Source organism: Podarcis filfolensis (assembly GCF_964270895.1).
Source record: "Podarcis filfolensis genome assembly, chromosome: 15".
In the NCBI taxonomy this organism is placed as follows: Eukaryota; Metazoa; Chordata; class Lepidosauria; order Squamata; family Lacertidae; genus Podarcis; species Podarcis filfolensis.
Genome location: NC_139618.1, coordinates 11,596,718 through 11,624,074, shown reverse-complemented (window position 1 = coordinate 11,624,074; position 27,357 = coordinate 11,596,718). Strand labels below are relative to the sequence as shown.

The following is a 27,357-nucleotide window of genomic DNA, read 5'->3' as shown; positions in this document are numbered from 1 at the left end:
AGTCTCCGCCTACTCTCCCTGCGCGGAAGCCTTCTGCGCAAGGAGGGTGTGGGCAGCGGAGGACCCTTACTCTCCCCGCTGGTCCCCGGCAAGGAGTCATGGGACCGCCTCGCCAATTCCCCCATCTGCCCCCCTTCTCCACTGGTGCTACGCTGATTCCCTTCCCCAGAAGATGGGCTGCCTCTCCCCATCCCGGGACGCTCTCTGGAATCCCTCTGGAGCCCGCTCTCTCCCTCTGGCCCTGATGGCAGTTCCCTGACACCCCCTTAGTGGTCCCCAGTGGCTCGAACACACAGCTCGTACTAAGGGAGTTGTGCTTTTAGTATTGCACACCCAATTTTATGCAGCTCCCTTCCTGTCGAAGTCAGAGAGTCTCCCATCCCTCCCTGTGAACATCCAGTGTCCGCTGAATCTTTTATTCCAGCAAGCGTATTAAACTGAATTGCAATTGTATCATTTTTAACTCATCTTTTTTTAACATTTCCATTGTATTGAGTTTCTTGTGCACCGCTTAGAGAAGATTGCAGTTAATCTGGGTGTTCATTTTGCCCCAGTCATCCACCCTTTTAAAAAAACCAGGCCATGTGCTCTAGATGTTTCTGATTCCTGGTTCCTCACACCGCACACCTCTTTCTCCTCCAGGTCTCCCCACTTTTGGGTATGATCACCGGCACACTCATCTTAATATTTGTTCCAGCTGCTAAGAGGGGCAACGCCGAGCAGCTGGGGGCGCAGCTGAAGGCTCGGACCTCGTGGCTGAGAGACATGAAGGCCTTGATAAGGAAGTAAGAGAACTATGCAGCCTGTTTCCATCCTGTGTCAGCTTTGCACCCCCTAATTCAAAGTTTCTTTGCTGATTTTTTGCTGACGTAAGAGAGGGCTATTGATGGCTAGTAGTCATGGCTACTAGCATGGGACACGGGTGGCGCTGTGGTCTAAACCACTGAGCCTCTTGGGCTGCCAATCAGAGGGTCAGCGGTTCTAATCCCCTTGATGGGGTGAACTCCCATTGCTCTGTCCCAGCTCCTGCCAACCTATCAGTTCGAAAGCACGCCAGTGCACGTAGATAAATAGGCACCACTGCGGTGGGAAGGTAAACAGCGTTTCTGTGCGCTCTGACTTCCATTACGGTGTCCCGTTGCTCCAGAAGTGGTTTAGTCCTGCTGGCCACATGACCCGGAAGCTGTCTTTGGACAAATGCCGGCTCCTTTGGCCTGAAAGCGAGATGAGCGCCGCAACCCCATAGTCGCCTTTGACTGGACTTAACCGTCCAGGGGTCCTTTACCTTTTTTTACCTTACTAGCCATGATGGCTAGTAGCAATGTTTCTGAATGCTAAGTGCTGGAAGCCACAGGAGCAGGAAAGATTGCTTGTGCGTGAAACCTGCTTGCTGGTTTCCCACAGTGGCATCCGTTTGGCCACTGTGAGGAGAGGATGCTGGACTCGATGGGCCATTGGCCTGATCCGGCTGGCTCTTCTAATGTTCTTATGTCAGTATGTCGTGTGTGTGTGTGTGTATATATATATATATATATATATATATATATGTGTGTGTGTGTGTGTGTGTGTATGAGCCAATTTTCATTTAAATCGCACTCATTGTATACATATTTACAGATATACAGTGGTACCTTGGGTTACATACGCTTCAGATTACATACGCTTCAGGTTACAGACTCCGCTAACCCAGAAATAGTGCTTCAGGTTAAGAACTTTGCTTCAGGATGAGAACAGAAATCGTGCTCTGGCGGCGCGGCAGCAGCAGGAGGCCCCATTAGCTAAAGTGGTGCTTCAGGTTAAGAACAGTTTCAGGTTAAGAATGGACCTCTGGAATGAATTAAGTACTTAACCTGAGGTACCACTGTACAGTGGTATCTCGGGTTACAGATGCTTCATGTTACAGACTCCACTAACCCAGAAATAGTACCTCGGGTTAAGAACTTTGCTTCAGGATGAGAACAGAAATTGTGCTCCAGTGGCATGGAGGCGGCGGGAAGCCCCATTAGCTAAAGTGGTGCTTCAGGTTAAGAACAGTTTCAGGTTAAGAACAGACCTCCGGAACGAATTAAGTACTTAACCCACGGTACCACTGTATTCTTCTCAAAGTGTGTAATGAAGATGCACAGTGCATTTCTTTCCCCCGTCATGCTCTTTGGAATGGCTTTATCGTCTTATATTGGTTTGTCCATTCTGATGTTCTGTCCGTACTATTACAAAATTAAAACCAAAACTTTCGAGGATTGTTTATGGGGAAGCAGCGAGAGCTTCCTCTTCATGGGATATGAAGCCTCCCCTTCTTGGCTCACCCCCCAAAACCCCTTTATCCCTTCAGCCGCAGCTACGTCTTTTCCTCTCTGGCTACCTCGGCTGTCTCCTTCGCCACGGGGGCCCTGGGCATGTGGATCCCCCTCTACCTCCACCGGGCACAAGTGGTCCAGAAAACCGCAGAGACCTGCACATCTCAGCCCTGCGGGACCAAGGACAGGTGAGCTCCTGCTTTGCTTTTACGTCTAGCAGGGATGGCACAAGGGGCAGCCTGCGCTGTCGGTCTCGCATTCGGCGTGGGGTGGGGCTAGATGTCCCCCACCCCCAGTGTCCCAGCTCTAAGATTCTCTTAGGTGCCAGTGATAGCACCCTCCTTGGATCATAAGGCATTTTTGGGGAGTCAGTTCATGAATTCTTTTTTATTTTATTTTTTAAATTTTTAATTTTTAATTTTTATTTTATTAAAATAATTCAACATTAATACATACATATTACGAATTTACAAACATACATTTCATACAATCCTTAAAAATATTCATACATACCCACACTCAATCCCACACATACTTCCTTTTCCCACCACCATCCCTCACCCCACCCTGTGCTTGACTTCCAATCTACTCACTTGCAATTTCTTTCCACTTCTATTACTTTCTTTCACACGCTTTTAAACCAACTTTTTACTTCTTTTTCTGTGACACATTGTATTTCAGTATTTATAACGGAGCTTGTTTATTCTAATAGGAGCTCTGATTTTCAATATGATTTCATATTGATATTCCAATCCTGCATTCAGCTGCAGGTTTGCCATGACCAATATAGTGGCCCCTATACCGAAGGTGCCATACATGGCTCTCCCCCTCCCCAGGTCATCTTCACAACAATCCTGTGAGGTAGGTTAGGCTGAGAGGCAGTGACTGGCCTCCAATGTCACCCATTGAGCTTCGTGCCCGAGTGGGGGATTCGAACCCTGGTCTCCCAGGTCCGACACTTTAAATGCTGAACCACACTGGCTCTTTACTAACAGCTCATCACTTTGTATAAAAGTCCTTTTCAGTTTTTCAGAGCCCTTTTACTGGCTTTGGACAGGTTTGCTGTTATGCCAACCCACTGAGAGAGGGGGGTTCCTGTTTAATGTTGGAGGAACTCAAACTTGAGGAATCAGGGATTCGTCCAAGGTTAGGCAATGAGTGGAAAGTAGAGATAGATAATGGGGGAAATTATAATTTTCTTACAGACCATCGTAAACAGTTAAAATCGTTTGTAAGATTGGAATATCACTTGTAGTTTAATAGTGAATTTTGGACGCAATGGAGAGGTAAAAGATTTGGATTATCATAAAAGATGCAGGAGGAAATGATTAACAATAGGACCCACAAAGGGGAGGAGGGAAGTACAAGAGATTTCTTGGAATCTTGTTTTTTATGTTGTATGTTGACTGTGTGACTGTAAAATTTTAACTTGAAAAACCAAATAAATAAATTTTATAAAAGGATTTCCTGGGCCTGACATACTGTACGTGTCTTGCCCCACTGCACCACCAAAAAGGAAGAAAAGAAAACAGTAGAGATAGACTCCTCTGAGAGACAGAGTACATAAGTGAACCAGGTTAATTTTAAAATGCAGTTACAGATTGCCACCCTTCAGAAAATGTGCTTTCCCCCCCTCCACGAGTTTCCGTCACCTGAGAACCTCAGATTCCCATGGAAAACGTCCAGACTGTCCTCAGAGCCAGCGTCTTAATTTTATGAATTCCCTGCTTTGGGTTTTCGCCCATAAATGTCCATTTAGCACATCTTACTCATGCCTTTTGCTTTGCTAATCCCGGCCTCCACCTGCCTCTCACCTTCCTGTGTATAAAAATATGCCCGTATCAGTGAGAGAGACCTCTATTTTTGGAATTCTTCCTTGCCCTTAGCTTGATCTTCGGAGCTATCACTTGCTTCACTGGATTTCTGGGCGTGATCACCGGGGCTGGCGCAACCAAGTGGTGCCGTTTGAAGACGCAGCGAGCGGATCCCCTCGTCTGCGCCGTTGGGATGTTGGGTTCAGCCATCTTCACTTGCCTGATCTTCGTTGCGGCAAAGAGCAGCATTGTGGGAGCCTATGTATGTATGAAGCAGCTTGGGGGGGCGGGGGGGAGGGAGAGAGACTGAAGTTCCTGATTGCAATTACAGGCAGGTCATAGAATCATAGAGTTGGAAGGGACCCCAAGGGTCATCTAGTCCAACCCCCTGCAATGCAGGAATCTCAGCTAGAGCATCCATGACAGATGGCCATCCAACCTCTGCTTTAAAACTTCCAAGGAAGGAGAGTCCACAAGCTCCCAAGGTCCCGCTACCCAAACACTCCTTATACGAAAATTCACTTATTCAAACATGAGGAATTAGTATCCAAACCTTGCTATGCACACCAGAGCATAGCTGTCAGCGTTTCCCTTTTTTTAAGGGAAATTCCCTTATTCCGAATAGGATTCCTCACAAGAAAAGGGAAAAGTTGACAGCTATGCACCAGAGATTCACATATCTGGACCCGCATGTGGTATTGTAAACAAGTAAACAGCCTTAAAGAAGCCTTACTTTTTGTGTTTTCCTGGTCCATGGCATCCATTTTGCCAGAAACCATGGGGGGAGGGGGGAGGGGGGAGATCAGACAAATAAGAGAGCATTTTCCCCCTTCAAGGGTTTTCCTGGGGTTTTCCTGTCATTTGGGGATCAAAATTCTGTGGTCTGGAACACATTAGAAATGTTCCCATAGAGATTAATGGAAATTGTTGACTCACTATGCAAACACTCGCAGTGAATACATAAATACTATCAATAAAATAAATATTCTCTGTCTGCTGTTTAGCTCCCTCTATCTCTCTCCTTGCAATATATAGATTCTCCCACCTCCAGCTAACTGCCCACAACCATAATTAATGAGAATTTGTCTAGTATCTGTCTAAGAACATTTCCAATCTCCCTCCAAAACAAAAGGAAACAAGCAGACAAATTTCACAGTGCAATAAAGTAAATTGCTGTGCATTTGGTTGCGGTGGGAGCGAGTACAACCATTTTGCGAAATCTGCTTAAAACGTGGTAAAAACTAAACAATTGGTGCTGTCTGTGTTTCATTAACAGGTCTGCATTTTTATCGGTGAGACACTCTTGTTTTCAAACTGGGCCATCACTGCTGACATACTCATGGTAAGCTGGGATGGGGAGTGCTCTTAACTGTGTTGGTGAAGGCCACACACAGTCCATAATGTTGCAATTGCACTGGTGCAGAGTTCAGCATCCTGTTGCCATTATGGCGGAATCTTAAGAAGGATGGGGTGAGGAACCTCTGGGCTGGGCGCCCAATGTGTCCCTCCAGGCCTCTCTGCCTAGCCCTCAGAGCCAGCTTAGTGGTGCCCTGTGTGATGCCATGAATAGCTCTGCTCATTTTTTTTGTGGTGCGAAGAGGACATTGGTGGCAACGCTAGCCCTTCCCCCAGGCCTCTATTTTAGGAGGTGAGGCCTTGCCAGGGCAACCCTTGTGGTCTTTCCTCCGGCTTCCTGAGTTGTGTGTGCAGCTCAGCTCGGAGCAACCGGGGCGATCCCACGCTCTGCTTCCTGGCTTAGCCAACCTGCCGCCATCTTTGGCAGGGATATCCGAGCCAGCTACTGTGGTGCACTTTTGGTTCACTCAGGCCTGTAATTGACTTATTTTCCAAACTTGGGCAGGAACTAATGTTTGGCTGGGTTTTTTTTTTCTTTTCTAAGTGCTCTTTAAAAGGGCACCCACCCACCATCCTTTGCTACAAGTATGGGGAAACTCTGGCCCTCCAGATGGGAATTATGGATTGATAACTTCCAGAGGGCCCCACAGATTTCCCCAGTGGCTACAGAGCAGGGATGTGGCACCTCTGGCCCTTCAGATGTTGTTAGACACTAACTTTAGTAAGTCGATACTGAGGGAGGGCCAATATCCCAGTCAGTCAATACTGAGGGTGGGCCAATACCCCAGTCAGTCAATACTGAGGGTGGGCCAATACCCCAGTCAGTCAATACTGAGGGAGGGCCAATACCCCAGTCAGTCAATACTGAGGGTGGGCCAATACCCCAGTCAGTCAATACTGAGGGAGGGCCAATATCCCAGTCAGTCAGTACTGAGGGTGGGCCAATACCCCAGTCAGTCAATACTGAGGGTGGGCCAATATCCCAGTCAGTCAATACTGAGGGAGGGCCAATACCCCAGTCAGTCAATACTGAGGGTGGGCCAATACGCCAGTCAGTCAATACTGAGGGTGGGCCAATATCCCAGTCAGTCAATACAGAGGGTGGGCCAATACCCCAGTCAGTCAATACTGAAGGAGGGCCAATACCCCAGTCAGTCAATACTGAGGGTGGGCCAATACCCAGTCAATACTCTGGGAGGGCTGCAGGTTCCCTACCTTGGGTGTTCACAATACTGAGGGACCCAACGTCCCACCACCGATCCCTTGGGAGTTCCCCAGCTGGTTCCTCCCACCATTCCTTCTCCATCCAGCCAGTCCATGGCAAGTACTGTATAGGTTTGCCACACAACTGTGGGGGTCTCTCTCCTGCAGTCAGGGGGAAGCCATGGTTGTTTTGATACATCTTTAAATGTATAGGCCTCTAATTGCAGTAGGTCTACTCTTAGATTGGTCCAAGTACAACCAAGATCAGGCCAGCTCTGCCGCCATTTTCTTTTCTGTAACCACATGGTCCCCAAATTCATGCTTGTGCTAAATGGCACATCCCAGTGTGGGCTAGTCATTTGACTGACTGGTTGTCGAAATGCTTTACCCATAGAGTGTTGGACAAGGACCAAGGAGACCAGGGTTCAAATCCCCACTTGACCATGAGGCTTACTGGGTCACCCTGAGCCTGTCAGTGGTGAGGGATAATACGCAGAGTGGGAGTCCGTAAATGCCACGTTGAGCTAATTGGAGGAAAGAAGGGATATAAATGCAACGATAATAAATAATATATTTCTCCCTGCCAGTACGTGGTTATTCCTACACGCCGGGCAACTGCAGTAGCTTTGCAAAGCTTCACCTCACACCTTCTGGGAGACGCTGGGAGCCCTTACCTGATTGGATTTGTAAGTGCATTTTTGGGGTGTCTGGGTCAGGGATGTGTTGGGAGGCTTGACTCTCATTTGCAAGGCAATCATGTCTCCCCACCAAAGGAAGGAAAGTGCATATCCTCCAACATTCCTCTGATGAAAATAGGGATGTCCTATACAGTTACTACTACTTGTTGCTGTTGTTGTTATCATCATCATCATCATCATCATTATTAATTTATTTATACCTCACCCATCTGACTGGATTGGCCCAGCCACTCTGGGCGGCTTCCAACCTATATAAAAACATAATAAAACATTAAACTTTTTTTTTTTTTAAAGGCCTGCCTTCAGATGTCTTCTAAACTTATCTCCTTGGCTCGGGGGTCGCATAACTCCATACCCTCCAACATTTCCCTGATGAAAATAGGGAAGCCCTAAGGCAAAGCAGGACATTCCAGGATAAAATAAGAAACCAGAGTGGCTTCTGTAAATCTGCAACTGTCCCTGGAAAATCGGGGCACTTGGAGGGTCTGAAAGTACCAAGGACTGGAGCGGGGGAAGAGGAGGCAAAATCATGTCTCTGGTCTTCTGCTTCACTGGGGAAACCAGGGGTTGCACCTGGGACCCTCTTCAATCACACGTGCTGTACCACCAAGCTGTGGGTGACACTTCCTGCTCTTATCCGTGACTAATCTAGTCTGGCTTTTCCTGCCCTCCATGCAGGGGTTTTTGCAGACCAGCAGGAGGGAAGCATAACAATTGGAAACCCTGACTGACAATGAGGAAAGGAGCCAGTTTATCGTAGCAACCATCGTATTTCTTTCCCTCTTGACATCTCTTGAGAGTCCCACACATCTTTGCAAGCGAGCGATCGCTGTCATACCGAATAAACTGCACCCGCAAAGATACTAACTTCTCTCCCCCTCTCCCCGACCCCAATTCTGCTTCCTCTCCAGATCTCTGACCTGATTCGCCAGAGCACAAAGGAATCGCCGCTCTGGGAATTCCTCAGCTTAGGTTACGCACTTATGCTCTGCCCTTTCGTCGTCGTCCTGGGGGGGATGTTTTTCCTAGCCACGGCCCTCTTCTTCCTGAGCGATCGAGCCAAAGCAGAGCAACAGTGAGTATCCGCCATTTGCATATGATATTGTATATGCCAGCTTTGGGTTGGTGCCCCTACAGCCGGTGGGGAAAAAGCATGTCCGCACTACGCAGTCAGATGAGATTCAGACCCATTTGACTGTTGCCGTTGCTGATCAAGGAACCCAGTTACCGTATTTTTTGCTCTATAAGACTCACTTTTTCCCTCCTAAAAAGTAAGGGGAAATGTGTGTGCGTCATATGGAGCGAGTGCAGGCTGCGCAGCTATCCCAGAAGCAAGAGGGTTTGCTGCTTTCACTGCACAGCAATCCCTCTTGCTGTTCTGGCTTCTGAGATTCAGAATATTTTTTTTCTTGTTTTCCTCCTCCAAAAACTAGGTGCGTCTTGTGGTCTGGTGTGTCTTATAGAGCGAAAAATACGGTACATGAAAAGGGAGAGTGATCTCGAACAAAGCAAGATTGGTGCCTTCACAAAGCTATATTTCCCAGGGCTGTTTGGGGGGAGGAAGCTGGTGCCAGTTCCCAGGTTTTGTGGGGGCACCTGGGCGTGTTGACCTCCTCAGGCTCTCTCCCTTTGTGAGTGAGCTCCTTTCCATAGGAACATAATTTACTAAGACCTGAACAACTCAGGTGCAAGGTACCTCAGGGAACTGCCTGAACTCTTATATTCCGGGTTGAACATCTGCAGGAGCACCGTGGGTCATGGTGAGGCCTATTTGATGGCAGCAAGAAACAGAGCCTTTTGTGTCACTGGCTCAGTATTGTCAAGAGAGATTCAGCAGGCCCCTTCTGTCCCAAAACTTTTCTCTTCCATCAGGCTGGCTTATGCAGGCAATTGAGAATAATGCATCTTTCCATAATAGTTAGCAGGTTTCAAATTTGTATATGGTTTTTTATTGTGTGGTTCTGTGCATGGTTGTTGTAAGCCGTTTTGTTGTTGTTTTTTATCACTAGCGATATATGAATTTTGCTTATATATATATATATATAAATAAATAAGAAGTTGTCTTAGACCAAGTCAAACCACTGGTCCATCCAACTCAGTGTTGTGTGCTCTGACTGGCAGCAGCTCTCTTGGGTGTGTCTCTCTCCCAGCCCTACCTGAAGATGTTGGGGGGTCTTTTTCATGCAAAGGATTTGCTCCATCACTGAGCTACAGCCTGTCCCCTGGCCCAAGGGACTCTGGAGTTTGGCAGTGGCCCCCTGCCCCTCTGTCAGTTCCTGGGCCTTCTCCAATACCCAGTGCTGCCTGCCTTTGATGGAGCAAGTCCTGGTAGCCAAATGGACTTCTGACTAGTTTATATTCGTAGCATAAGCATGGCTTAGTTTATTGGCGTTCTGCCTGGAAGATCCCCGTCCTGGCACTTGTCAAACTGGCACAAGCTCCCTTCCCGTGGAATGACTTTCCAGCTTCCTGGGCCCGAGACTTTTCCGCAAAGCTCTAAATCACCATCTCGAAGAAAGCAGCTTTGACTGACTGCACAAGAAGCTCTTCGCTGTAAAGACGCCCCATTATTCTGAGACCGGGAAATCTGATTTGAAGAAGGGAATGCTGGAACTCCCAGCTGTTCTGGCAGACCACAGCATCTCGGTCATATTTTATACCTGGCGACTGCAAGAGAGCATAATGAGGCAGCAACTGGGGTCATAATTGAAGGGAAGGGAAAGAAGGCCTATAGGCAGTCCTTGACTGATTTAGCAATCGTCGTAATGTTAGAAATAAGGAGGCGGCGGGAGAAAAGACCGAAGCAGAGCTCAGTATTATCTGGAAGCTGCACCCCTTTGCTGTGGAATCCCTGCCCCCTAATACAACACTTTAAAGACTGGGCTGGGGTTATTCATTTTCAACTCTGGACATGCTCAGAAGCTTGGCTCAAGTTAAACCTTCAGGCCATGTGCGATCTATGGTGGCCCCAATCCAGCAAGTGTTGCAACCTTCCAGAATATCAGAAGCTGCTCTCAATATAGGATAGGAGAGCTGCTGTTTCTCCCGCCACCACCTTTTAATTTTAATTAAGTTAAAAGCTCATGTAGTGTGTCGGGGGGCAGGAGGAGGGGGGGGAATGTTGTCACAGCCAGAAACTGGATTGGAGGCAGTTTAATTAATTTAAAAGGGCCTGCTTGAACGGACACGTACGTTTGACTGTGCTGTGGGGTGGGCAGGTCAATGCAAGAGAGCCTCAGCCATGTTTGCCTCTCTAAGGAGGAGGGCAGGTTCCTTCTGCTCCCCGCTTCTCTGTGAGACAGCGTGGCAGAACATGAATGAGAGACCGCGATTCAAATCTCACCCACCCACTTGGCCATAAAGCTCACTGGGTGACCTTGGACCTGTCACTTACACGCCAGCCTGGCCTACCTCACAGGGTTGTTGTGAGGTTGAAGTGGGACGGGGGAGAACCTCATGCGCCACCCTGAGCTGCACAGAGGAAAGGCAGGATATAAAATAGGGGTGCCATTTAGACCCAGAAAACAGCAGGCTAGAGCCTTTGCCGAGGAGTATGGGAAATGTTCAAAGGATCATAGCAGCCATTTTAGCTCGGCTCTAATATACAGGGACGCGGGTGGCGCTGTGGGTTAAACCACAGAGCCTAGGACTTGCCGATCAGAAGGTTCGAATCCCCGCGATGGGGTGAGCTCCTGTTGCTCGGTCCCTGCTCCTGCCAACCTAGCAGTTCAAAAGCACGTCAAAGTGCAAGTAGATAAATAGGTACCGCTCCGGCGGGAAGGTAAATGGCATTTCCTTGAGCTACTCTGGTTTGCCAGAAGCAACTTAGCCATACTGGCCACATGACCCAGAAGCTGCACGCCGGCTCCCTTGGCCAGTAAAGCGAGATGAGCACTGCAACCCCAGAGTCGTCCATGACTGGACCTAATGGTCAGGGGTCCCTTTACCTTTACCTAATATACAGTAAGCCGACAACTTACGTGGGGGGGTTACGTTCTGGGGATCACGCTTCATGCCAAAACCATAGTCAAAACACATTGGGTGCAATGGCAGGTGGGATTGCCAAAGTCATTTTTCTTCTTCTTTTAATTACTCCCCCACCCACCCCCCGGCCATACCTATAAGGCTGAATGTGCAAGCTGCAGGTTTACTGTATGAAATATAAGCCATCATGGTGTAGCAGTTAGAGAATTGGACTTGGAAGCCGGGAGACCAAGGCTCAAATCCTTGCTGAGCTGTGAAGCTCAGTGGGAGATCTTGGGCCAGTCACAGTCTCTCGGCCTGACCTACCTTGCAGGGTTGTTGCTGTTGTGGGGATAAGGTGGGGAAGAAAAACTGTGCCACCTTAAGCTTAGAGGAAAGGTGGGATAGAGATGCAATTAAAAACAACACCACCAAATACAGTGTGTGTGTGTGTGTGTGTGTGTGTGTGTGTGTGTGTGAGAGAGAGAGAGAGAGAGAGAGAGAGAGAGAGAGAAAGAGAGTCTGACTAGATATTGTTTACAATATGAAATAATACTTGAGTGCCCTGTCACTCCTCTCCTCAAAAGATACCGTAATTATCTCTGCTGAGCCTTTGGGGGGCTTGTAAAAATGAAACCCAACCAACCTGGAGCTGCGTGTTTTTCAGCACGGATCTGGACCGCCTCGCCACGGGCACCTCCAGTAACTCGGAAGACACAGCCACATGACCGCTACAACTTGGGGTTAGTTGGTGTGTGTTTTTGTCTTCTTTCTTTAAAGGAAAAAAAGAAAGCTTCTACTCACTGGCCAGGAGATGGAAAGGGGAAGAAAACCCACCATATATGTAAATAATTTCAGCGCCAAAGGAAAACACACAGAAATCTGAACTTCTTTTCTGCTGGGAAATTTGTTTTTTATTTTTTGGACCAGGCTGCTTCTTGCGGGCGGCTGTTTCCAAAACATGTGGTTCCGTAGGCATGTTTGTGGATCTGCTCTTACGTTATGCGATACGATTTTGGGCAGATTTTGATAGCCGTGTATTTATTTTTAATGCATTATGAATTTAGACCTATAATCCACCCCAATCCTTTTGTGGCTCGGGGTGGCTGGCATGGCATCCGTTCTCATCATTGGCCTCTTCCTTCGTCCAGAGCTGACATTAAAACTTTACATTAAGGTGATTTTAAATAAATAAATACATTAACATTTACGGAATCCTCTGCTTGGGGAGGAGGCTCGGTTCTGTGAGCTATGCAATTCGTTCAACTTCAGCGAATTTGCATTATTTATTCCAGTTTTGCTAATGTGGGGTCCTGAAGCACTCCCCCCACCCCACTGAAAACCTTATTCACCCCACTCCTCAGCTTTCTAAAAATTTCAGCAGGCATCACATGCCTGCTGGAAAACCATGAGGACTATCAGCTTTGCCAACTGTTTTTGAGAGGGAATCTGAGGTTCTTAGGAAGCTGCATTCTCGATTCAAAAGCGCATTCAATGTTTTTTGAGGCATCCTACCACGCTTGGTGGGATATCTGTCCACTTTTCCTTGGAAATCTTTGTAGCAGATAATTCCACAGGCTTCCCTGGGTTGTTGTGTGTGTCCCCCCCCCCCAACCCACCCTGGTTTTCTTTCCCTTTTGGGGAGATTTTTCAAATATCTACATATATGATGGGTTTCCTCTTTGCCAGCAGAAATGCAGATCAGCCTTTACCTTAGCTGCTTGCTCAGAAGGAATGCAGCATTGCCAACCTCCTGCGATTTGAAACAATAAACAAAAACAGCATGGAGCAAACGATAGCAAGAACCTGGCTATGAAACCGTGACATTAAGTCAATTACGGAGCACAGGGAGAGCTGGCAAAGCTGCTACACTGCGGAAGAGGAAGGAAGCGAGAACCTTCTGAAAGCATGTGCTTTGTCGTCTGTTAGACCTGGGATAGGAAACCTGTGGCTCTCGAGACGTTGATGGACTACAGCTCCCATCATCCCTGGCTATTGGGTATGCTGGCTGGGGCTGATGGGTGTCGGAGTCCATCAGTGTCTTGCGGGCCCCCATTTCCCCATCTCTGCTTGAGATCAAACGCTCTGTAAGGCCTTGCAATAGCACTGCATGAATTTCTGTGTCACGACACTCGTGCACTCCCTGCAGCTGAGCACCGCACTGGCACTATTGCATTTAGGATCCCGACTCTTTTAATTCTAACGAGCCTGTTTTTTTCCTACAACGCAACTCCGCTGAAGAAACCTTATTTTGACGGAATTAGATAATGCTCAGCCTGCATAGATTTGCGCCTGAGAAAGCCGAAAATTATGAAGGAAGAAAGCTCGCTAGCTTTTGTTTGCGGGCGACATGAGCACCTGTTGCACAATCTCGGACGAGACATTTCCTCCCTGTGGGGCGGGAAAGGAGGAATACTTCTTTAGTGGTTGGGATCAGGGATAAGGGGCAGCCAGATCTGTGTGTCTCCAGTCCGCTTCAGATTCGCAGGTGTTGAATCATAACTCTGCTTTGTCCCGTTTTGCATTGTTCTATAAAAGCTTCAAGAAAGTTTAGGCATTTTACCCTTAGCAATGATGACAACAATAAATATGCTACAGGGTCTCCTGGTTAGAGAGTGAGCTTTCTGTACAAGCAACATTTCCACAAGTCCTCTTGCCTAGATAAATTTGCTAAGTGGAGGTTGGTGGACGATGCTAGAGATCTGCAGGGATTTAAGTATTGCACAAGATTACCAATCAACCTAATAACAACAATAATTAATAATAATAATTTTAGATGCACAGAACACTAAGGTTCCAGGGTTTCAGGGATGTGATCTGAGATGTCAAGTAGCTTTGGTCACCTTGTGTGGATTATGGAGCCCATCATCTCAAGCGCGAAAGACCAGGGAAAAGAGGTGTATCTTCAGCATAAAATGAAAGCTGTATAGTGAAGATGTCTTTTTCTATGCAAGACATACTTGCATACTTTGCATACTTGTGGGGACTTTACCCTAAAATATGCATTTTTGTATATGTTCTGGGATCTCTTGCCTGAGAGCAGGGCCATTGTTGGTGGGTGGCCCAGGGATCACAATCCCAGGGTCTTTTACTGGAGGTCCCCAATCTTCTACCCTTCCCAACCCACTTTTAATACCATAAGAAGAGCCTGCAGGATCAGGCCAATTGTCCATCTTGTCCATCATTCTGTTCTCACAGTGGCCAACTAGATGCATGTGGGAAACTGGCAAGCAGGAGCACAAGAGCAGTCCTCTCCCCTCCTGTGGTTTCCAGTAGAGGCAGAGCATAGCATTCATGGCTACTAGCCATTGACAGGCTGATCCTCCATGAATTGGCCCAACCCTCTTTTGAAGCCCTCCAAGCTGGTGGCTATCACTGCCTCATGTGGACATGAGTTCCACAGTTTAACTAGGCACTGTGTGAAGAAGGACTTTCTTTTATGTCTCCTGAACCTTCCAACATTCAGCTTCATTGGAGGTCTATGAGTTCTGGTGTTAGGAGACAGAGAGAAGAAGGTTTTTCAGTCTACTTTCTTCACGTCATGCATGATTTAATAAGTTTCTACTGTGTCATCTCTTGCCTTTTTGCTAAACTCAAAATTCCCAAATGCTGCAACCTTTCTTTGAAAGGGAATCACTCCATCTCCTTGATCTTTCCGGTTGTCCTTTGCAGAACCTTCTCCAGCTTTACAATACCTCTTTTGAGCTGCTTTTAAGCTTCCAAAGAAAAACCCTTTACTTATAAGGCAGCTGCAAAAAGTGCAGTGCTGGTGGGACCTCAGCCCAGCCTGGCCTTGTTAATTTCCCAGAGTCATCAAGACATGCCGATAAGAATATGCACATTTTAATGCAGGTATTTGTCATCAGACTGCGCTGTGAGTCCTTTAGCAATGTCTCTCCTGGAAGGAGCGAGATGAAAATCTCTTTATGAGATTTAAGGAGCGCGGCATGTGTTAGTAAGTTGCGTGGGGAGACTTGTGGCCAGCTTCCGATGGTTCCTTGAAGAGTCCTTTTTTGCGGGCGGCTGAATCAGAGAACTGTAACCCTAAAATGTAACTCACAGAGGTCACTGCCAAATGCCTTTCTGGCTGCCTCTGCAGTCAGGAATTGGCATTTGCCAAGGATTTCTTGACGTCACTGCTGGTTACAGGGTCCAGAAAGGGGGTGTTTTGTGTTTACCACTTCGCCTTGAAGGAGCTCAAATATCAAAACTGAAATTATGCAAGCAGATAAAATCTCTGGCATTCCTCCTTTGCCTGACCAGTCTGCATGCTTGATTCTGAACTCAGAAGTTTTGATTCCCCCACACACACCCTAAGAACCTCCTTTTTGCCAGTTTCTTGTAGACATCTGGCTTGCCTCTGTGAAAACAAGATGTTGGGTTAGATGGGCTCATCCAGCAGGATCTTCTTATGTCCCTGTGATCACATTCTCCATTCCCTTCCTAGCAACGGGCAGATATGTGGTAGATTCGTTTCTTGATCTCAGCCAGGTAGATCCTCAGTGCTATCTAGTCCAGGCTGAGTCTTCTGAGGAGTGTTCCAGCTGATTTTGTTTCTGAAAACCAGAGGCATCCAAACTCTGCCCTCTGCGCTTTCTCTCTAGAGAGACGCTCTGGTACCAACCTGTCTATTTTTATTTTCTGTCTCCCTTCTGACATCCTTCCTCTTTCCATTCTGACTGGCCTAGGAGGTATTATTCAGCAGGCAATCTCCCTGCATTAGGGGTGGAAGGATCCGTCCATTTTGCTTCTCTCCGTTTTTCATTTTTCCAATAATTAGTTCAGTCCACCACATTTCTGCAGCAATTTGTGATACTTTAAAAAAAATTCTCTTAAAAATCTGTAGCATTTTGTGTGAATTTCTCCTAACAAGCACATTTTTGTGTATAGTTTGGACTAATGTACTATACATATTTTTGCAAGTGCAAAATTGCATTTTTGCAAGTCATTTTTCTATATTGTTTTCACCAGTACTTTCATTTTTATGCACACTTTCCACTAATATGTGCATTTTTTAAACATTGCCTGGTTGGAGAACTGCATCACCAAAAAGATGCTGACGCAGATGCCTCTTGTTACCAGTATTTGCTATAATTATTTTGACTTTTGCATGCTTCTTTCCAGTCTTTCTCTTTCTCAGAACAATGGTCAGGTCCTGTTTTGCACCGTTTGATTGACTTACAAACTGGGACTCTGGCCTCCCTGCCAGTCACAGAGAAGGTGCCGGAGGGGCTACCATTTTTCTGTTTACAAAGAACCTCCTTTTATGCTTGCCGTTGTTGATTTGAGCTCTCTTATAAGATGCATCTCCTTCACACGTCTATAAGCAGATATTTTACTTCACCCGTAAATCTGATAAGAATTGTCTCCAGGTACCATTCTTTTTCGTGTACAGTGGTACCTCGCAAGACGAATGCCTCGCAAGACGAAAAACGCGCAAGACGAAAGGGTTTTTCGGTTTTTGCGTTGCTTCGCAAGACGATTTTCCCTATGGGCTTGCTTCGCAAGACGAAAACGTCTTGCGAGTTTGTTCCCTTTTTTCTTAAAGCCGCTTGAAGAGGTGCAGTTGCGACGGACCGTGCTTCGCAAGACAAAAGAATCGCAAGACGAAAAGACTCGCGGAACGAATTAATTTCGTCTTGCGAGGCACCACTGTATAAGACGAGGTTTTTTCCTGTTAAAATAATGTTTAAAAAATTGGGGTCATCTTATACATGGGCAGTTCAGAGTGGGGACGGGTGATTGGTTGTTGCCGCAAGTAGGAGGTTGTTTGTGGCGATTGTTCTGGTGATTGGTGGCTGCGGCGAGGGCTGCTGTCGATTGGCTGTTGTTGTGTCAATTGGGCGGGCGATTGGCGGCTGCTGGTGGCGAGGGGCTGACTATTGTTGGCTTCTGCAACGTGTGCTACTGGCAGGATTGGCCAGGCAATTCCCCCCCCCCCAAAAAGCTCAATAACTCAGGGCAATCCCCCCCAATTTTCTTAATTTTGAGTCCCCCAAAATAGGGGCCGTCTTATACATGGGGGCATGTTATACACGGAAAAGTATGGTAAGCAAAAAAGAGAGAGAAGTGTATCCAGTAGCCACGGATACCTTCCAGAAAGCCCCCTCTGTGTCTAAAATCCTACCTGGAAATCAGAATCATTTGTCGATATGTGTATTCCCCAATTGGATTCAGAGCAAGACCCTGATTTATCCCACCAATGGCAGGCCTGGAAAAAGGCTGCATGTAAGTGGTTTGCGGACCTATTCATTGACCATAGGTTCCAGCGCATAAGCTTTAGATTAAACCCATTTATCATAAGCGAGGCCGGGACACAAGGGGTCGAAGGTCTCAGGCTTCGCTAACGAATTAATCTGGGTATCGCATTCTGAGCGCATGCTGGCCTGCACAGGTTGGGGCTTGAAAGGCTGCTTGTTTCAAAATCCTAGGGTTAAGATGGAGTGTCCCTTAAGACCTCTTGACTGCCCTATAATCACAGTTATAAGAAGAGCGCTTGACAAGTGGATGAAAAGATAGATGCTCTCCCTGTCTTTCTCTTTCTCTCTCACACACACTTCCAATTATAGAGAGGTTAAGGTGTTACTTGCATTTGCCTGCCCCTTCATAATGTAAGTTCCCTAAACATTATACAGCTGCTGCTGCTACTGCTGCTTCATCTTTGGTGATCACTTGTAGCTGAGTAAGATTGTCTTCCATAAACACGGTTTTAACAATGAGTCCGTAAGTGACTGTGGAGGCCAATTCTGGATCCACACGTCCTTCCACAGTGGGGACATTGGTTTCTGGGCCAATCCACGGTGTGGATTTGCCAAGCGTGCCTTCCTCTTAGCACGTATCTCCCTTGAGTCCTGAGTTCGAGAGTCTTCAAAGCCCATGACACCTTTGGTAAAGGCTGTTCTCCGATTGGAGCTCTCGCAAGCGTTTCCCAATTGTCAGTGTTTATACTACATTTTTTTAGATTTGCCTTGAGACAGTCTTTAAACTTCTTTTGTTGACCACCAGCATTATGCTTTCCATTTTTAAGTTCGGAATAGAGTAGTTGCTTTGGAAGGCGATAAGCAGGCATCCACACAACATGACTAGTCCAATGAAGCTGATGTTGAAGAATCATTGCTTCAACACTGGTGATCTTTGCTTCTTCCAGTACACTGGTATTAGTTGTTATACAGCAGTTAGGTTTAAAGCAGAAATAAAAGTGCAACACAGAAGAATGTAGATAAATTCAGTATAAAAATCACACATAAAGCAGAAAGTTTGAAATCTTTGTTAAGCAGCCTGATCAACTAAAAATCTTCCAGCTGCCATTAAAACAAGGACAAGTGGTATCGAAACGGTCTTTTAAGTTTCGAAGTGGTATTTGAAAAGTCCTGAAGTGTTGGGGTTTTTTAAGAATTGATGTATGTAAATGAAGCATAGAGCTGGCTTGTAGCTCTGTGGAACATACCTGGGGCAAATGCTTAAAATGTCCAGCTATGATCAGAGCCGTTTAAAGTTGCCTTGAGATGTTCTATGCCAGCGACCCCCAACCATTTGTGGGTTATGTACTGTATGCAACACTCATTTTCACAGAAATCAGGGGACAAGGGTCCATTTCAATCTCAGACAACAGGCTGATTTGCCCCAGTTCCTGAGTTCATTTCATTTAATCTGGTGTCACCCAGGAAAGTAAACTGCTGAATATTTGCAATGTACCAAAATGTGGCACAACAGCTTCAAAAGCAGTTGCAAGCGTGCGCACACACAATCTTGACATTTCCCCCCTCTCAGTGTGTTTGCGAATATTCCTGTGTGACAGAAATATTGGCAGGCTTTTAGCAGCTTTTACAAGTGTGGAGGAGCGATGACGAGTGCATCCTTTAAAAATGATTAGGGCAGATGATTTGGAGGTGGGAGATCTTTGTTTTGCAACCAGTTAGGCTGTGCAAGGTGAGAAGGGCTTTATCACAGGACTGGGGTAGCCATTGATGGTTTCGGACTCCAGGGGCTAGTTCTCTTTGAGTTGTGCCTTGCATTGTGCCACTACAGGTCAGAAGGGGTTCATGGTATGGACTGCTCCTCCATGCAAAATGGCAACTCTCTGCTTGTTGAAAGCTGTTATGCTGGAATTTCTTCACCCAACGTGGGGCTTGAACCCACAGCCCTCAGATTAAGAGTCTCATGCTCTACCGACTGAGCTATCTAGCCTCGGACTATGACTCCCATCAGCCCTGACTTTAGCCCTGCTGGCTTAGGCTGATGGGAATTGGAGTAGAACAACTTTCTTGCAGGCACCTGGTATATAGGTTGCCCGTGTGCAAATCCGCCGTTATAAGGAGGAGAATGGCAAGCTTTCAGTTTCAGTCCTAATTGCTGAAAGTGTAGGGCAGTTTTGTCTTTTGGAGTTTTATCTCTGTCTCAACACTTGGTTGCTTAATGAAGAGCCCTTGACGCTTTGTTGCCTGGGGAAGAGAGAAGGGAACGCTATTGATTTTGTTCTCTTTTTTAATGCTGGCTTTTATCCTCCCGAGTTTTCCTCTGGAAGGAAAAGGAGCTAGATGACAGACCTGAATCCCCCTCCCCTTCAAATTGTTGAAGCAAAACAGGCCAGGAAGGTAAAAACCTTGAGAGAAGCATTGGCGATAGCAGTGGCAGAAAGAGACGAATCAGGGCTGAGTAGCTGGCCACATCTGGATGATGTGATGAACTGTTGTTTAGTGTAGCACTCAAACACAACCAGTTATTTAGAATGAGCCAAGGCAAGTCTTGGACTCATGTGCTCCCCTTGACTCCTCCAGCATGGCCATGAGTCGGGAAGCTCTCACTTCTGTTTTTGATTGACTACAGTTTAATGTTGCATCTGAGTACTAAACTGTGGTTAATCTTAACTGTGCACAAGCCAATTTAATAACCCATGCTTTGTAAGTTGACTTGGAAATAAAGGACTCCTTCAAATAAAACTCCATAAAGTCGAGGGTGCGACCACACTATTCTGTCTATCCCTTCGTAACAAATGACTACTGGTAAGGCCCTCTTATCCTCCATTAGTATGTCCAATCCCCTGGCTGGCCTTCAACACACGAGTCTCCCAGATCTGTTCAGGAACAGCATCCTCTCTCATTCTTACACTAACGTTTTCAAGTGGCCTAATCGGTTGTGACTTTTCCTTTGAGCAAACCGGCCATTGGTTCCTAAAGCACAGCCAGCTCCCTTAAAGGCTTGGAGTCACTGTCGTTGCTTGTCAAGCAATATGTAACTAGATGGAATATTTTTAGCTCAATCAGCTCAGGCCTTTTCCTCCTTTCCGCTTTTCTTGGAATGTAACATTTAGCAGATTCATTGGGGAGATCAGGGGTAGCCTTCCAATGATGCTGGACTCCAAAGCCCATGATCCCTGACCATTAGCCTTGCTGCTGAGGCTGATGGGAATTGGAGTCCAAAAACTTGTGACGAGCCACAGATTCCCCACCCCTAAATTAATCCTGTTTTTTTAAAAAACAACGCATTTAAAAAACGCATGCACATAAGTGTGCTTTTTAAAATGCATGTATGAGTGGAAGTAATGCACAAAATGCATTATGTTGCAGGAAAATGCATGGCAAAAATTCCTATATTTGGCAGAATTGAGTACAAAAATGTGCATGGGAGAAATTTGCACTAAAATGCTGGTGAATTTTCCTGAGGACTTTTGAAAATGGCAAAGAGGTGTGGAAACGTGGAGAAGCGAAACTGCAGTTGAAAGGTTTACGCATGCCATCCCTGGGCCAGGGCTCACCTGAAGTTCCTACAATGAACGTGATGCTGCTTTTGGCTTTCTTCCCAGTGCCATAGAAAATAAGACAACGCCAGGAGGTGACACGTGGAAGGGTCAAAATGCAGGCTGGTGACATATGGGGAAATTGCAGCGTTCCGCTGAAACCAGCGGTTTACCAGTAGAAGGGGCACAGAAGCGCAAAGACGCCCTGAGGGTTCTCCAGGAAAGCTTTCCGGGCATCAAATTAGATCCCTTTTTAAAATACCTTTAGAAATAATTGAATGACTCATTTTGGAGCAGGTGGGCGAGAATAAAATAGCAGCTGCTGCAAACCCTCCTTAATTGTAGAAGTTCGCAAAGGTTGTGGAATGAGTTTTAGTCCGTCCTGGATTAAACACTGCAGATTCCTGCAACCAGCAAGCTATATTATAGTGAGTGAGAAGGTGGAGCAGGCAACAGGACAGGGATGTTTTCCAAAAGCAAAGCAAAACAAAAAAACCCTGCAGAAGGTTACAGCGGACAAAGAGCTTTTCCGAATTCCAAGATCTCATTTTTCTCTACTTTTCTGCTACTTTTTTTTAAAAAAGAAAACAATGGCAGCTTATTTCCTTTCAGAAAATAGCAGAAAAGGATGTCGCTGCCTCCTCCTCTTTAAGGAACAAAAAGATCTGCAATCTCAAGAAAAATAGATTTGTTTGGGAGGGCTATTTATAAAGGAGATCTGTCCCCAGTAGGTTGGAACAGGTTTGTTTTCAGTTATTTACTGCACTTATTTGTCGCTTTTTAAATTAAACTCAAAGCGACTTAAATAAGGCATCCCACATGGAGCTATAGTAGGGCTCTCAGGTAACCGGTCAGAGCTGCTTTCAATGAAGTTTTAATTCTATAATGGGAAAGGACTTTTTAAAAAAAAACTTGGGGATGGCACACTACTGGTGGGTGTGGCAACAGGTGTGACTCTTTGTACAGGAGGCTGTGCTCATTAGGACCACGACAAAGGCGGAGCACATCTCTCCATCCTTCATCCAGGCAACTGAGAAACACCCTCACGATCCAAGGTGACATTTGACCATGCAGAAGCACTTGACAAGAGTTCCCAAGGGCCGGTCAGAGGGGTCTGGGGGCCATATTTTGCCCCTGAGCCTGAGGTTCCCTATAAGGCAGAGATAGGGCCTGAGACACTACAGCCCTGTTCCAACCCAGAAAGCCTGAACCATTGGTGGGTAAGCAGGCACTCTTGGGGTGACAAGAGCAGTATTTCCAAGCTTGGGAATATGATTATAATTATTATTATTTGGAGCGTGTTCATCAGGTTCACCTTGAGTACAAGGCAGGCCTTATGGCCCTCAAATTGTTCCTTTACAGCCAGGCAGGGGAATCTGTGACCCTCCAGATATTCGTGGACTTCCAATTCCTGTTGTCCCAAGTCAGCCTGGCTTATGGTCAAGAAGGATGGGAGTCACGGTCTGGCAGCACCTAGAGGGCCACTGGCTCCCCAGCCCTTCTCATAACAGAGGCAGCGACCGCCATCTGTGCTGCAGAGGGTGTTCAGGGGAAGCATCCATGGGGGTCCCACAGCTCACATAAGCCCCCTCTCCAAGCAGTGCTGCTTCCCTCCCTTAGAGCACCTGTCAGGGAACTGCCATCAGCTTAGAGGCGAGAGGTGGAAGGGCAGTTGTGTTATAGGGAACCTCTGAAGATCTTGCGAAGCAGTTCCTCCTCTGGCGAGGAGGGAAGGAAGTGCAGGGGCCAGGAGATGCTAGGGAGAGCCTCAACACGAAGCCTGAGCAAGCTGGAGAGGAGGGAAGCACCCCTTTGCCAGCGCCCACTCTGCGCAGTAGGTTTCGGCGCAGAGAGGGGAGGAGAAGGATGGGGGTCATACGGCTGTTATGCTGGGGGAGGTACAAGGACTGGCCACTCTCAGATTCTGCTAGCGACTGAGCTAGACATGAACTTGCGACGCTCTTCACTGTAAATATTTTGGACTAATAGTAAAGCTGGAAAAGACAGGTCAGAGTCTTGCCTGTTTGCTCTCGAGCAACCACTTCACCACCTGACAGCACCCAAGCCCTTGAGGGGCAATGCCAGCAGGAATTGTGCTTTGTGCGCCCAGGTTCAAGCAGCCCAGGCAAAGGATGCCTTTCTCAAGGACAGCATTGCTTTAGACCGGGCACCAAATGTGTGTTCGTGTTCTTTTTAAAAATTTGAAGTTAGATGTTGATTTTTAGCTTTTTCTAACTTTACTACTAAGCCGTCTTGTTTTTTCACTTTATTGAGTGGGTGGTTTGGTTTTCTGTTTTCTGTTCCTGTATGCTGGCCTGTCGTCTGATTTTTTCTCTTCTGTTCTCTCTTTAGAAAAGTGTTATAGCCATTTTATTAAACACACACACACAACCCTGCCTCTAATATCTTGTGCCAGTAATCTGAGACCCCTGCTTGGCACGCTGTGCTTATTATCCTTTCTCACAAATAGATAATGGGGAGTGGGGAAAGGACAGGAAATAGGCAGATGTTGTTGTATTGCCAGAGGGGATGGATGGATGACAGGTAGGGAGTCGTCTAAAGATGGCTTGTCAACATGCACTGTACAAAAACAACCATCTCCCCCAGCTAAAGAAGGGGTGACATTGCTTGCAGAAACCTTTGGGAAATTTATGCTGCTGGGTCTTTGACTGTTCCCAGTGTGGGAGCAGCGCGACTCTTGCATGGCCACTGTGGGAGGGATGCCCAGTGCACCTGGGCGATGCCGTTTCCGCTTGCCTGTTTTCTTTTTCTCTTCCACAAATGGCTCGCCTGTCCAAAAATGACAAGTGAGCCAGCAGGATGGGCTTCAGTATTGTCTGGTTGAGCATCCAGTGACGGCTGCTCTCGATGTCAGGGTCTGTGTCTGTAAAGTTTCTGTGGGTTTTTTTTTAATTTTTGGAACTAGCTGATACCTTTCCTCCCCCTCTTGCTTTGCAGAGTAAATCAACTCATGATGCCTCCAGCCTCTGTGAAAGTCTAAGGCGGTGAGTAAACCAAAAGAGATGTGTGCATCTTCTGTGTGTGTGCAGGCTGGAAGGTGGTTGCTGGGCCTTTGGGCTGATGTGTTGAAGGGGAGCTAAATGTGTTGAAGGGGAGCATCTTCAAATACCCGAAGGGCTGTCACATGGAAGAGAAAGCAAGCTTGCTTTCTGCTGCTCCAGAGGGCAGGATCTGAGCCAACGGATCCAAAATGCAAGGGAGGAGATTCCGACAAAACCTTAGGAGTGTATTGGCTGTTTGCCTTAATAAACATTGATTGATTGACAAAACCTTAGAAAGAAGAACTTTCATATCTCTATCTCCATATCTATAATCTATATCTATAATCTATATCTATAATCTATATCTATATCTATATCTATATCTATATCTATATCTATAAAAAAGGTTAAGGACCCCTGACAGTTAAGTCCAGTCACGAACGACTCTGGGGTTTCGGCGCTCATCTCGCTTTACTGGCTGAGGGAGCCGACGTTTGTCCACAGACAGTTTTTCTGGGTCATGTGGCCAGCATTACTGAGCCGCTTCTGGCGAACCAGAGCAGCGCACAGAAACTCCGTTTACCTTCCCGCCGGAGCAGTACCTATTTATCTCCTTGCACTTTGAGGTGCTTTTGAACTGCTAGGTTGGCAGGAGCAGGGACCGAGCAACTGGAGCTCACTCTGTCGCAGGGATTCAAACTGCTGACCTTCCCATCGGCAAGCCCTAGGCTCAGTGGTTTAGACCACAGCGCCACCTGCGTCCCCATCTATATCTATATTTTCATTTTTTTCTGATAACAATTTTCATATGCTTACATATCAAATCTAAATTTGCATTGATTGACTCCCCCCCACCGATTTCCATTCCCCCTCTTTATTTTTCATGCATCTAATTATATTTCCACTTAATTTCAAGTTATTTTTCACATCATAATTCCACCTTCAGTTCATAAATTCTACAAGAATCCTGCTAATGCTTCCACATTTTTCCAGTGCTCTTTAAAATAATCTATTAAAAAAATTCCCCGTTCATTATTACACTTTTTCTTCATCTTGGTGCCTGATCTTACCCAGAAAGTTTTGCCATTTCAGCAAAGTCTATCACCTTAGTCCTCTTCTTTCATTGGTACGTCCTCTTCTTTCCACTTCTGGGCAGAAAGAAGAACTTTCTGACAGTAAGAACTGTTTGACAGTGGAAAACACCACCTTCAAAGGTGGTGGACTCGCCTTCACTGGAGGTTTTTAAACAGACGTTGGATGGCCATCATGATTCTCTAGCTGTGATTCCTGCATTACGGGGGTTTGGACTAGATGACCCTCGGGGTTCCTTCCAGCCCTACAGTTCTATGATTCTGTGATTGTCTGCAGAGAGAGTCCTATGCCCGCAGCCTGGGTAGACACCTCCATTTACTCTGCAGCCAGTGCATGCCTGCTCCTGGTTTGTGAAGCCATGTGCGCACGACATTAGCCACAATCCAGATGTCTTGTAGGGTGTTTTGTTTTGTTGAGTAATGTTGCATTTGTGGGCATTTACCCTAAAAACAGCTTTGATCTGATTTGAAAACATAAACCATATATGAAGATATCCACGCTGCCTCTCAACTGACTGAGGGCGGCTCAGAAACACATCTGACCGTAGAAATGTGTACAATGACATGCAAATGTGAATTGAAGGGCAGCTGGGGATGGGGGTGTGGGTGTGTGGATCTTGCAGTGTTTTAAGCCATTAATGTGCACATTGCCTAAGGCAGCCTTTCTCAACCTGTGGGGTCCCCAGATGTTGCTGAACTACAACTCCCATCACCCCTAGCTAGCAAGGCCAGAGCTCAGGGATGATGGGAGTTGTAGTCCAACAACATCTGGGGACCCACAGGTTGAGAACCGCTGGCCTAAGGCTTCCTTGCGGCCAGGAAGCCTGTGAAACCACAAGGCGGAAGTGTTTGTGTCCATAAAGCTTTATAGGGCATTGAAAAATTCGGATGAGTGCGGATTTTGAAGGCTTGGCTCCTTTGATTTGTGCATATTCCTTTCAGAATGACAAAATGAGAAATGTTTGGCTTTAAAGGTATGCTGAATTGAGTTGCTCCTCTATCCATGCATTGGAAATGCAGTGGGTTTGAGTAGGCAGACTTCAAGGCTCCCCTCAGTGATTCTTAAATTGAAGAGAGCATTCCTAGAAGGAAGCAGCGAAAGGCTGCACAGGGCATCTACTGGAGTCATAAAAGGAATCCGGCCATCCCAGTAGGAGCCTTTGCACAATCCTATTAAGTAGCTCTTACAGTTGCGATTAAATTTAATCGTATGAACACCAAGGGATTCATTTGACAGTCCTTTTAGTCTTTTTTAATCACTTTAGGTACATTATTAGGCAAACAGGCTTTCCAAGTGTATTAGTAGCTCAGCAGCCCCTCCATTTTTAATACAGAAAATGCCACTTCAGAGGGAGCAGTTAGGCTCTAGAAGTGGAAGCGGGCATTTTTACTTTTCCCCAGCCTGCCATTTTCCTGCTCCAAATCCCCACCTCCAAGTCCACAATGGCTTTTCCCACTCTGGGGGTCCAAAACTGGGTGAGCCCCTTGCTTCCCAATCCCAAAATGTGGCTTTACCTGTATTGCTTAAATAATAGTTTCATTGCATATATTTGCATGCAGCAAACCATTGCATATTTGGGCATGTAACAAACCATTGCATATGTTTGCATGTAAAAAGCCGCTTGGCGATTTCCCCTGGGGGGGGGGAACTTGTCTGGTCTTACAGCACATAAGTGGGAGCATCACATGACTTATAGCTGTGGGGAGTTGTAGGCCCTTCTCTGAAGCTAAGCTGATCTGGGACTAGTCAGTTCCTGGATGGAAGGTCACCTGGGAATGCCAGTGTTTGCCAGCTTGAGCTCTCTCACAGCACAGACAGGATGTGACTGTTGTAAAATAAATCGAGAGAGTCACAATTTAATTACAGGTTGTCACTCATTGCTAGAAGAAAATGCCATGTTCACTCTTTAATTTTGCAAGAACAGACTAGATCAGAAGAACTTAATATTTTGGCATTGTAGTGTGTTTAGTAAGGGCCTGATCGGAACAGATCCATGTCCTAAAAAATTGCTTTGTATCTGAAGCAGCTATAAAGGAAAATTAAGCCTAAGACTTATCACCGCTTACAGCCGTGTGCCGTCATGAGGAACAGGAGAATAAAACCCTGTTTAGGTAACTTCCAAGTCTTGGGCTATCTGAGTTGATATAATTGCCCAAGCATGGAGTTTTAAAATCCTACATTGAAACCAGGAATGAA

At 46.4% G+C, this 27,357-nt stretch overlaps 1 protein-coding gene across 2 annotated transcripts in view; it reads left to right on the top strand.

Moving 5' to 3' along the window:
• The window catches only part of SPNS2 (SPNS lysolipid transporter 2, sphingosine-1-phosphate), a gene marked incomplete at its 5' end in the record, with an annotated part of 102,011 nt that overhangs the window by 71,295 nt on the left and 3,359 nt on the right, over nt 1-27,357 (top strand). The window contains 8 exons of one of the 2 annotated variants that reach the window (XR_014541933.1): nt 643-785; nt 2,333-2,485; nt 4,184-4,373; nt 5,388-5,453; nt 7,258-7,356; nt 8,280-8,443; nt 11,999-12,074; nt 24,026-24,072. Coding sequence is in view for 1 of the 2 variants with exons in the window: in XM_083587753.1 (XP_083443879.1) it covers nt 643-785; nt 2,333-2,485; nt 4,184-4,373; nt 5,388-5,453; nt 7,258-7,356; nt 8,280-8,443; nt 24,026-24,068 (858 nt within the window). The remainder of the gene's footprint in view (nt 1-642; nt 786-2,332; nt 2,486-4,183; nt 4,374-5,387; nt 5,454-7,257; nt 7,357-8,279; nt 8,444-11,998; nt 12,075-24,025; nt 24,073-27,357) is intronic. The other variant, XM_083587753.1, reaches the window with a different exon arrangement.